The sequence below is a fragment of the Parasteatoda tepidariorum genome, chromosome 2, assembly GCF_982258835.1.
Source record: "Parasteatoda tepidariorum strain Cologne lab strain chromosome 2, Ptep-v5.0, whole genome shotgun sequence".
NCBI lineage: Eukaryota > Metazoa > Arthropoda > Arachnida > Araneae > Theridiidae > Parasteatoda > Parasteatoda tepidariorum.
The window spans coordinates 26,089,075-26,101,355 of NC_141756.1; the positions used below are offsets into that span (position 1 = coordinate 26,089,075).

At 32.7% G+C, this 12,281-nt stretch overlaps 1 protein-coding gene across 1 annotated transcript; it reads right to left on the reverse strand.

The window, feature by feature from the left end:
* Positions 1 to 96: 96 nt before the first annotated feature.
* LOC147814862 (speckle-type POZ protein B-like) lies at positions 97 to 8,512 on the reverse strand. Its single transcript, XM_087157035.1, has 2 exons — positions 6,641 to 8,512; positions 97 to 295 (listed from the first exon to the last, which is right to left on the reverse strand). The coding sequence occupies exon 1, from the start codon at positions 8,137 to 8,139 to the stop codon at positions 6,646 to 6,648; it is 1,494 nt and encodes a 497-aa protein (XP_087013161.1). The 5' UTR covers positions 8,140 to 8,512; the 3' UTR covers positions 97 to 295; positions 6,641 to 6,645.
* Between the last annotated feature and the right edge of the window lie 3,769 nt (positions 8,513 to 12,281).

Genomic DNA, 12,281 nt, shown 5'->3' on the forward strand with positions numbered 1-12,281 from the left:
TTTACAAGAAAAAAGGTTAGAAAATGTAATAAAAAAATTAAATTTCAAAAGTTATGCAGTTTATGATAAAAAAAGGCGATAAAAAATAAAAAAGTAAGTAAAAAATACACGGGATAAAATGTATATAAATGCAGGGTATTTTTTTTAATTAAAACATATTTTTAATATAAAAAATCAAGCGTTTCATCAGAAATAGAATTTCGCTTATAACAATTGGCCTAGAATTCACAATATTTCTTCACGGGACTTCTTTACTTAAGTACTTCACTCAGTGGCACATGTGAAACTTCCTTTTCTGAAAAACGTAAAATAAAAAATGTAAATTACTGTCAAGTTTTTAATTAGTAATTAATTAGACAAAACGTGCAAAATAAAGATCGAAACAACTTATAGTGTAATTCATCGAAACAACTTAAAGTGTAACTTATATATAACAACTTATAGTGTAATGATTGTATTTTCACATATTGTCGAGTCAATTCGTCGCTCACAATTCGTAGTGGGGTGACACGCAGCGACAATTCGTTGTAGTCACAATTCGTCCCGAATACAATTCGTAGTAACGACATTTCACCGTGAGCTCAATTTCTCACTCTTCCGATGAATTTTCTTCTTCTTCATCTTCCGATGAATATAAAGAAGAAAATCTTGCATTTTCTTAATAATTATTATTTAATTTGTGACCATATAAATATTACAAAACTATCTAAAGGGAAAGAGGGGATTTGCTCATTGTTACATACATCATTTTTATTTTATAACCATCATTGAACAGTCTACCCAATTCTGAGTTTATGACTACCAACGTTCAACTTCGTTGCCTTGGAATTTTGGACTCAATCCAGAAGACAAGAGAACTTCTGGATCAAGTATTGGGAGAAATTTGTTTTCGTGGTGACTTCTTGATAGAACTAACAAGCATTTGCATTACATGGAGAGGAAAACCTCCCATAATTAGTCTGATGGAAAGGGGACTCTGACCGATGATCCGTCTACCACTGAAAATATTTTACGTTAACACTGTAGTCGGTGTGAGCCGGGTGAGGAATTCCTACCAACCAGAAGTCACTGGGATTTGAACACAGGACACATCATTGGGAGGCGAGTGCTCTATCTCCCGAGCCACCATTGCTCAGGAGGGCAGTGGAGGGGTATGAGCAATGCTTGCGTAAAGCAATAAATTCTCCTTAATTCTCACGTTTTCATAAATGCAAATAGGATTATCAAGGTTAGTTTTTAGCACCAACCATAATAATTTCCTGAAAAAGATATAAATTACGTATAAACGATAGATATTGATTGTAAAACATTTTTTAATTAGCTTTTATTTTGCCTAAGAAAAACATATTTATCGCCATAAATATATTTTACTCACTGCTCTTTTTGTTGAGAATATTCTAGATTGCGAAAATAACAATAATTTATTAAGCTTAATAGCTCTAAAACATATTTAATAACTACTTTTCTTCAATTTCAGTTCTTGCTGCTGTATTTTAAATTTAGCTATCACATTTGAAAGAAAATAAAAGTGTTTATAACATATATGATGTTTTCTCGAAGAAACTGGATTTTTTTTGGGCATAGAATTTTTAAAAGTTTCATACGAAAACATTTTTAAAAAACACTAAAAACACACACACACACACACAAAACAGAACCTTAATGTTTTTGATACTAAGATAGGATTTTTTTCTTATTATGGTGCTATGGCAATGATTTAAGAAACAGATTTTAAATTAAGCTCGTTAAACGATGCAGGCGATATATAAGTTATGAAATAGTAAAGAAGCTTTCTCTAGAAAAATTTAGTACTTCTTTTTTTTTTAATAATTTTTCTTACGTCGGAGACTTAAGTTTTCGACCCCAATTATAAAAAGTAGCCACAATTTGGAAAATCTGGTCCAAATAGTATAACTAGGAATTCAGTGGAGCCTCATATTGTTAATTTTACTTTTTACAAACATCATCATATTTGTCTAAGGGCATCAGAAAATGTTAGCACACAATTAAAAAGAAACTACATATATTTAAAAGTAATTTTTAATAATGATGCAATTTAATAAAAAACAGTTTCGTCTTGTTAGGTAAATGAATGTTTACAATGCAATTTTTAAAAGGCGTTTATAATGCAAAATGATTTCTTCCAGGCTTTCCTGGGTTTTCTGAACCCAGTGGAAATTGTTGTAAAATAATGTTGTTTCTAATCCCCAAGACGCCCATCTCAATTAGACCAAATCCATAAGTCCAAAAATGTCCAGAAAGCCTAAAAACAGATGAGGTTTTGAAAAAACCTCGTCGATCTTAAAATCGATACAGTTTAGAATATGCTCGGTCGAATCCTGAGCAGTCCTACATTCAGTGCAAAGTACAAAAGTCTTCTGCCCCTGAACATACGAGAGACACCTCAAGTGACCACTGGCAAAGTGAGAGAAACAAGTCTGCTGGCTTCTAAGTCCCTCAAAAAGCAAGGCACCTCCAGAACGTTTTCTGAAATACCAACTATGCGGAGAAAGAATCCTATAAAAATATTTTACACTCTGCAAAGACCTCATTGAAAGTGGAAGGCATATCTGGCTGTAAAGGTTCCAAAGAAGCATCTTTAGCCAGTGAGTCCGCCATCTAGTTACCATTGATTCCAACGTGTGATGGGATCCACTGGAAGTGTACCCCAAAGTCCTCTGAGAGCCAGAAGAGCTTCCCCAAAATTGAAGCCGCAGCCCTGTCTCCAATATTCATCAAGTTGCTAAGGTGTTGGATTAAAGATTTGCTATCCGTCAGTATCCATATATGCACAATGCATAAAATATATGCATAAAATAATATTATGATAGATATTATGATAAATATTATGTTAAAAGAATTATGAGAGCTTTGGATAAAACGAGATATTTTAAGTACTACGGCATGTTAACAATTTATGTATAAATGACTAGTTCGGTTTTATCTTTAAACTAAAGCCAATGACAGAAAGAGGTAGCTTTGGGCAATTACAAACCCCTTCTAACACTCTCCCCTTATTATTATTTTTTTTTACTTTGACTTTGCAGTAGAAATCTAATTTAAGAAATAAATTTAATACTTTGTAATTAATTATTAAATTTGTGCAACTTTGCATAAGACTAAATTTACGTTTCAATTTATTTTATTGAATTTTAGAGAATATTCTTTAGGAATTTTTTGTGTTTTCTTTGGGTGGTTACAAGTCTTGACCTTTAAAACTCATTAAAGAAATTATTTCGAACTTTTCCTTTTTCCAATTTTAATTTTAATCGTAAATATTAAACTGTCTTAGGTTAACATATTTCAAAATTTTTGTTTAACGATTTCGGTTTTCGATTTAAAAAAAAAATTAAAATAAGGGGATTTTACTATATAATTTCAAGAATAAGAATAATTATGAGAATGATATAAATATAAGGGTTATAAGAATAGGTTTTTTTTATTATATACCTCTACACTAAATAATGATAAGCAAATCAGAATTCCCTCCTTAGGTGTTTTCGTAATATTTGAACGGGGTCACAAATTAAATATTTAGTTAGCTCTTGTATAGACAATACATGAATTTTGTCTTCATAAATAGATGTAATTCTAACCAAGTTAAATTTGACTGCTTGAAAAATTAATACCTAAGCCCTTTTCTTTCATGAAAAGCTTTGTTTTGCTATTGTAAATCATACTTACAAACCTCCTCTGTAAGTTCCCCCCATTTTTTTTAAAAAAAATGTGGAATTTGAGGGGAGGGTTGAATTTCTTCTAGGTTATTACCTATGCATTGTTACCTACGTATTTTCCACGCTTCATTGAATGAGTCAGTAAATTGAGTCGTAATAACGTAAAATCGTAATTATTCGTAATAACGTATAATAGTAATTAATCGAAATAACTTAAAATAATAATTAATCGTTTCGAAATTAATCGTAATAGCAGCAACAAAAACAGGCAATTGAAAATAATAATAACATTTTACAATTTTATAACCGTCGTTGAACAGCCGACCCAATTTTTTATTGGTTTAAGACTACTAATGTTCAACTCCGTAGCCTTGTAATTTTGAGCCCAATCCAGAAGACAAGGGAGCTCCTAGATTGAGTATTGTGAAAATTTTTGTCTTCGTGGAGGACTTTTTTTGCTGGAGCTAACCCGCATGAAGAGGAAGACCACGAGAACCTCCCACGGTTAGCGTGACGGCAAGGGGACTCCAACCCATGATCCTTCTACCACTGAGGATATTTCACGTCAGCACTGTGGTCGGTGCAAGCTGGATGCGGAATTCGTATCGACTGGGATTCGAACCCTCATCGGAAGGCGAACGCTCTATCCCTTGAGCCATCGCGGCTCAATAATAACATTTTGGAAGCAAAAGAAATGAGCCTAAGTGGCCAAAATAAATAAAATATTTGAAGATCTACAAAATAAGAGAAAAAAGAAACCAAACGCGCAGCCCCTCATCTACTCTTATTTTCTTAGTTATTTAATTCGATGCGTGACTAATCAACACCTCTTAGAAGAGAGAAGGCTTCAGCACGGATTACCATAAACAAGAAATTTGATCCCTTAGCAGTCAAAACGTAATGACAGTTTTCGTATATCCCCCCACTGCGCAGCTTAGTAGCCCAAACATAGTGATATATTTTTCGTTTTTCCTCTGCTATGCAGTTTAAGTTTGTTACGTCGGACTGCAAAATTGATTTGTGCAAAGGCATTCTCTCCTTTAGGAGGTGTTGGATTAACTTGCTCTCTAGTGGTGAGCCAATCACTACCGAAACCAATCCCGAGACGAGTGGACTAGTAGTTTAGAAGTTATACGCGTTTTATGTACAACAAGCGCAATTTTGTACTTGTACCCGTTCACTCATCTGACATTGCTATCGAAACAAATGAAACACTGTTTCCCACGTATTTTTTCACCCTGAATTAAATGAGATTTTATATAGCTATCCAGCAACTACCTAAAAATGTAAGGTATATTTTCCGATGTAGTTTTTTATACTAAATTGAACGATTTAATAGTGGAATTGATAAGGTAAATAGTTGAGAAGTTATATGGGTTTTGTGTACAACAAATAATTTTGTAGCTTTACTTATTTAGTTATCTTATGTTGCTATACAGAGAAGAGAGGTATTTTTAACTATGCAGTTTTACTATCTATGTAATACTATCTACCAAATGCAAAAGGGAAAAATGACACAGATATATTCACATAAAACAATCAGCATTCTATTATTTTTCCTACACCATCAAAATATAAACATTGTAATTCATGTGCTTAATCCTCTCCGAAATATCCGTATAGTTTGTCTAAAATAAGAACTCCTCCAGCCATTCGTCTGGACCTGTGGTGGTGACTATGGTAACGAGGTATGACTATTTCAAGTAGGGGTGCGGTGCCCCTGTTTTGGGAGTGGTTTCAGCTCGGATCGGCGAGAGAAAGGGAATCTCTTTCTTCGGTCTATTGTGTTAGTCCTAGAGTGAAACTACCCTCCCTAAAATGCGCCATTCTTGTTTCCATAGCACCAGACGGCCTCAGACTTTGTGGCGGGAGGAGTTCTTAGGTTGGACAAACTGTACACGTGCAGTTGTTTACATATCCAAAATAAAAATAAATAAGTAATTTAAATAAAACAAAACAAAATTCGGGACCAAAAGCGTATATTATAATAGACTCCAACCGCCATCTAGTGTCGTTTAAACATTTAAATAAAAACGTTCGAAAGTGAAATCACGTCCGTATAATCATGGGCTGATGGAATCGGAAAGGCTCGTCTAATATATTATAGCTTGGATCGTGAAGAGAGAATCTCGTCATCACGCATACGTGAGCACGGTCCTGAATGGATTAACAAACTTACCTTTTTTCCCCCAACGTAATTGGATTTTTCAAAATTTTATGAGTACCCACAAACTTATGGAAATATGGTCCAAATAGTTTAGGCAGGAGAGCGCTCGAAAATTCGGTCCCTTAAATGGTCATTTCCCCTTTTTGTGCATTTCACTATATTACCTAGGTTAATCAAATAATTGTGCATAAAACTTGCTGATCCAAAGATAATTCTTCAAAAAGATGTAAATTTTTAGTAGTAATTATTATAATAATGATATAAAAATTAATTTAAGTTATGTTAATTTTTATTTTACTTTTAACTGTGCAATTTTAAGCCACCAAGTCCAAAATTTAAAGGAAAAATCAGAATAGAACCGTCTTAAGTATTCAACATTAAAAATGAAAGTATAATAAAGAAACTTGCAAACGTTCTTTTATTTAAAATGTTTGGACCAAATTGCTGCTACCCACAGTTATTTGAGGATCAAGAATGCAAATCCTTCCAAGAGAAAAAACATGTTTATTCAGAGGAAGTACTAGTGTATGATTTCGTAAAAAATCATCAATAGAAATTACCATTTGCAAGTTTCGCTTCCTGAAGCATTAATATTACTTCTATACTACGTGACATTTCGATCACTAGATTGATTAATAAGATACTCCGTCTTTTTTCATGTAATGAAAAAAAGTTTAATTTTTTATAAAAGGAGTAATAATAAAAGTGGGAAATAATTTTTCACATAAATTAATTAAAAAGTTACACTTTTTATTGGGAATTTAAACTAAACACTTAGCGGTCAAGGTCAGTGTCTTACCCTTGTTAAAATTTGGCCATCTCCCAGGCATTGATGGTTAGCAAGGAGTTCAAATCTATATTATCCAAATCAATTGGTTTTAATATTAAAGAAACTTCAGAGGCTAATTCCTTATTTACTTCTATCCACACTGACCACTCAGGTGATGAAGTTATTTCTGCTGAATTAGCGACAATAAAATCAATTGCATTTGATTTTAATTGTGGGTCGCTAAATACATCAGCTAATCTTAATATTTCGCACACATTTTCCACAGAAACGTGAGTTTTTAAGAAACTTAAACACTTCTTCCTTAAAGATAGTACTTGATAATTATCAGCAGCCTTCAGCAAATTTCTCGCTCGATCATAATCCATTTCCTTCACAGTATCAGTGTATAAAAAATCTAGGAGCAACTTTAAAGTATCAAAATCGGTATCAACAATCTCCACTTGCGTTTCCATCATGTTCTGGCGAAACATGGTATGAAAAACTGGAGATCGGGCTGATAAAATACTTTTATGTGCATCTATAAACTGGTTGTTTACTTGCAATTTAATGTCACTAAACGCCTTGTTTTGTAAAATATCACGCAAGTCTTCCTGTAAAGTTGGATAGCTGGCAGCGTCTGTAAACTCATGGATCTCAGATCCACTGGAACAAGTAAACTCGCAATGTAGACGGAGTAAGTCTAACCAACACCCATAAGGGTCTTCAAGCCTACAATCACAGTTATGATCTATTAGCTTAGAAATAATGCCAGACGGAAATTTCCATACTTCAGGAAAATTATCTGATTGGAAAAAGTGCGTCGCTCTTTCGGTATATACATCACGTTCACCTTGACCCCGAAGTGTCAGCTTGCACTCAACGAAGTGGCCATTTTGAGATTTTGACTCGTTCTTCAGGATATTAACATAAAGATCATCTGGTAAGCCAGTGAAGATGCATTCGAAACTGTCATCTCCAGGAAATGTAATCGTTTCTCTATAATCACTCACTATTCTACGTTCGTTAAAGTCACACAACACATCCATATTAAAAGCAAGTCGATGGACGTTAATCACTGTACGGGCTCCTCGTTTTACAATCGATTTATTTTCAGAAACGTTTCCATAAATATGGCATTGAACATTCAGAATATCTTCTGTGTTAATTACGTATTGTCTTGCCTGTTGTGTTAATTGTGTATTGTCTTGGTCTCCATGGATTGGCTTGTAATCATCTTCAATTGCTTTGGATACTTTGCCTCTTGTTCCAATTATTTCGATCTTGAAATCGCTTTCAAACTGAACATCACATGGTTCTGCATCTTCTTCTTGGCACAAAACACATACAAGTGATCCTTCTCTTTCTTCCATGCTTCCTCTTGGATACAATTGAATGAACCACTCGCTTCCATTTAAACTTTCAACAGTGAATTTGGGGCTATTCAAGTACTGGTCCCTTTTCTGGTAACAGAAAAAGAAATTTTCAATTTTCCATGTAAAAACGAATTCATCTCTTTGATCTCTGGACATGGTGAAGCTCGTCTAGTTTAATTTAGAAGAGAAACTAGAATGAGTACGATCTTTTACTTAAAATTAAGAGGAGGATAAGTATCTTTTTAAATAATCTTTTATCTACAAAGCAACAACGGAAATAAACGTTCAATAACGGATAGTTCAATAACGGAAATGAACGTTTTACAACAGCATAGAATCTTGCATTTTATAAGCATTGTTATTCTTATCTCAAAACACACGATTCCAGATAAGATTGTTTTGTTCCTTCAAATAATAGTCGTTAAGTTTAATTTATATGATCATCATAAAAAGTGATAATTTTTCAAAGTATGCCTTAGTTTTCTGTTTCAAATGCAAATATATGGTAATATTAGATAATTACAAACACAATACTATCGTTTAAAAGAAACTGATTTTAGTAGCTGTTATTCTATCTCTTAATTTTCAACAAAAGATTATTCTCGTTTTGTCATTTTATGCATTCTCAGTGGACAGAAAACTCACATTATAATGATATTTAATACATAAAGTCATTGATAAAAATAATGATCATTGATAAACGTGATAATAATCATTAATAAACCAGAAATCTTTTACTAATTAGTGAAAGTTTAATTAGTAAAAGTTACAACAGCATTTATCAATGAATGATTTTGTATCCCTTACAAAACTTTTAAAAAGATTATTAAGAACTAGTTACCTGCAGCGACTAGCTGGTTCACCAACACGAACTCATCTCTTCACGGTTCCACGTTCTTTCCCGCCTTCATGGAGTCACCAGTTCCACAGCCCATCATTGATTCTGCTCCAATCGGCAGCATTGCTCTGATTCTATGGATTAGTATTTTAGAAACAAATTAAGAAGATGGGGTAAAAATCATGCTCGAACTCACAGTCTCGCTTTATATTCACCTACCTGAATTCATCTCTTGGTGGTCCCTCGGTGATTCTGCTGCCTTTGATATCATTTACATTTGCATTTGAGTAAATATGAAAGCTTTGTTTTAAAAGTAGTATTTTCATTTGCACAGAAGTGTTGTTTGCTTTAATGTTAACATCAAAGAAACGCGGTTATTTGTGGGAGGTAAACATACAATGCGACCTATTCTCAGGGACTCTCTGAAACTCGTTTTCAACCTGAAAGATCGAAATGCTTTTCTTTTCTAAGTAGTGAAATAGGTACCATCTGATTATATTTTGATTAGAGAACCGGTTAATAATTTATGCAAAAAATAGCTTTTTGTTAATATTTGTTATTTTTTTTATCATTTTACTTAATTATGGTCAAAAAATTCTGAATTGTAAAGTTTAAACTTTTTACATCACTTCAAAAAATGTACTTTTACATGACAAAATACAAAATTTGAGTGATATCGGTTAAATAGTTCCTGAGAAATCGAATTTTAAATAAATCATATATTTATTTATTTGTAATATTTATTTTGTAATATTGGTTCTAGATAAAAAATTAACCTTGAGCTAATATTAAAATCCAATCTAGGACCTATCTATTAAAAAATCTAGACATACCAATAATAGTCCCTCGTTCATTGCCGTACTTAGGGATATGTGAACCGCTTAAAATTTAGGATAGGTTAATAGTTATATATTTTTTCTCTCTTTAGTTTTTTTTCACATTTAGAAATCTTTATAAATTGCACCACTTTCCCAGTATAAATTGCTATTTATCTTTATTATTTAATGATTGTGGCTCTGTAAGCATAATAATTATATCTTTTCACTTGAGATTGTGAAGAAAATATTGCCACTGTAATCATCACTCATCCTGCCTTTTAGTTACTGCCAATGAATCAAAGTATCTAGTTTCAAGAAGAACACTGCGTGAAACTGATCACTTAGTTTTCAATTATTTAAGGAATCTTTTTAATTGTACTATTTTATAATAGTATATTACAGTAATTTGCACCAAAAAATATTGATTGTTAAAGGGTAACGTTAGACACTGATTAAAATAAGTCTATTCTAAAATGTAGTGTAATCAGGTAATATCACGAAATTCTTTTAGTTTTTAACTCTTGATGTAGATTAGAATGAAAATTAAAAATGTACTAATAACGGAGTAGAATAAGAAAAACAAATATTACACGTAATTTAGGAATAAAAAAATATTTTGTACGTAATATCTATTGGTCACGAAAATTTTCATGACCTTTAATTCAAATTCAATGATTTTCAAGGATTGAGCTGAGATGCAATTTGGATTGAACTAATTAGATGCAGCTTAGGGCCCCTTTCCGAGCGGTCATGAATTCAATCCCCGTCGGCCGAAGACTCCCCCTGTACAAAAAGGTGACTGGAGCAAGCTAAATCTATCGGAGTCACAAAGTCCGCCAAGTTCCTGCAACAAACCAGTGCTTCAGAGGATACTGGATTAGAGATTAATTGTTCTTTGGTTCAGGTCAAAATTACGTTCTGTGGATAAATGGATGGTGTGTGAATGCGCCTACTTGTAAAACGGGATATGACGTATGCATGATGTCTCAGGATCATCCTATGGAATGTTTCCCAGACCCTCGCTAATACCGGATTGTGCTGCTCTAGTGAAACATAAACAAAATCAATAAAGAAAACTTTATGAAAAGAAGTGGTTATTAATAAATCCATAGAAAGATATTTTTGCCTGAGACGATAAGCACTCCGTTATAGGAAAACTTTACCTTAATGACTCATAATAATTTTATCCTGAGGGCAACCAAAAGTAAATAAATACACATGGAAGACAATGAAAGAAAAATGAATCCTATCATAGGACTTTCTGTTTAATAAAAATGCTCCGACAACAAATTAATTAAATAGTCTTGATACAGTATTCCAGAACTGTATGGAGACTATCTATATATATATTTCGCTTACACGGCGACAAAAAAAACCTCATTTCATCTCCCCGAATGGCAACGCTAGAAAATCGACAAAAGATTGCCTCTAAATATGTCACATGCCAAATCTAGCTGAGATGGCTCAACATATAGCGCTTTTAAAAACGGAAACTGAAATAACCAGAGAGAGCATTCTCACCAAATGTCAGCTATCACACTTATCAGCTGCGGCAATCTCATACTATTAAGCTAGGCAGAAGTGAGTAGTCTTTGTCGATAGATCTCTATTTTAGTATTTTGTCGAAAGCGCTTTCATTTCACGAATTTATTTATTACGAATTTATTTGACGATTAATTATAGCCAAAATGTTAACCTTTTTAAAGAGATATCAGTTTTCGAAATTTTATCTTAAGATTTTATACTATAGCACATTTCTAATAGGTTTAACAAATTACATGTCATTTATTTGAATTCAAATTTATTTTAATGACTCAGTATTTACTAAAAAGATGTAATTTTTTTTTTCAAAAAAAGTTGTTATATGGATTTGAATGATTGCTTTAAATTCTTAGAACTTTGTGCATTTGCAATGTACCAAAGTTAGTAGCGAGCAAATCGAGCTTGGTTTGCGAAGCAAACCATATAAGATTGCGTAGCAATTTTCGGGGGTTGGCGAGCGTTAGCGAGCAGGGGGCGCAGCCCACTAGTTTAATAAAATTTTTTCAACACGGGATAATACCGTCTGACTACAATATGGGGCTACTGCATTTCTATCATAAATAAAGATTTTCTGCTTCTAATCATCAATAGAAAACTTTAAAGAAACATGAAAAAATCTGATTGTCAAACCCTCATGTGACATAAGATAAGAATAAAAAATAGGAAACTTTAAGGCTATTAGGTTTCAAAATTATTGATTTCAATGATGCTATCATGTAAATTTATGAAAATGAATATGTAGTTTTGTGTTTTTGTGGTTCGTATTTTTAGTAGCTAAAATATTTTATAGAAAACTTTTTTTAATTAAAATTTATGAAAAAGTCAGAATGCTGATTCCGCGATGGAAAGATGTCATTTTTGTGTTGCTCATGGTAGGATTTTCGAAAGAAAGAATTTTCGAATTTTTTCTGTTATCATTAATGTTGCCAAATACAGTAGAGTCCTGATTATCCGAGTTTAATCTTTAACCGAGTTATCAAATATTACCAAGATTTTCTTGTTCTTGTTTATTTTTAAAACTACCGATGCAGATGCGAGAATAACGCAAACAAATGACGCTTATTACAAGCTATCAAATAATGTCAACTTATAAATTTTAT

Bases quoted from the DNA above. Each gene is read 5' to 3' on its own strand.
- LOC147814862 (XM_087157035.1), bottom strand. From the start codon at position 8,139: ATGTCCAGAGATCAAAGAGATGAATTCGTTTTTACATGGAAAATTGAA.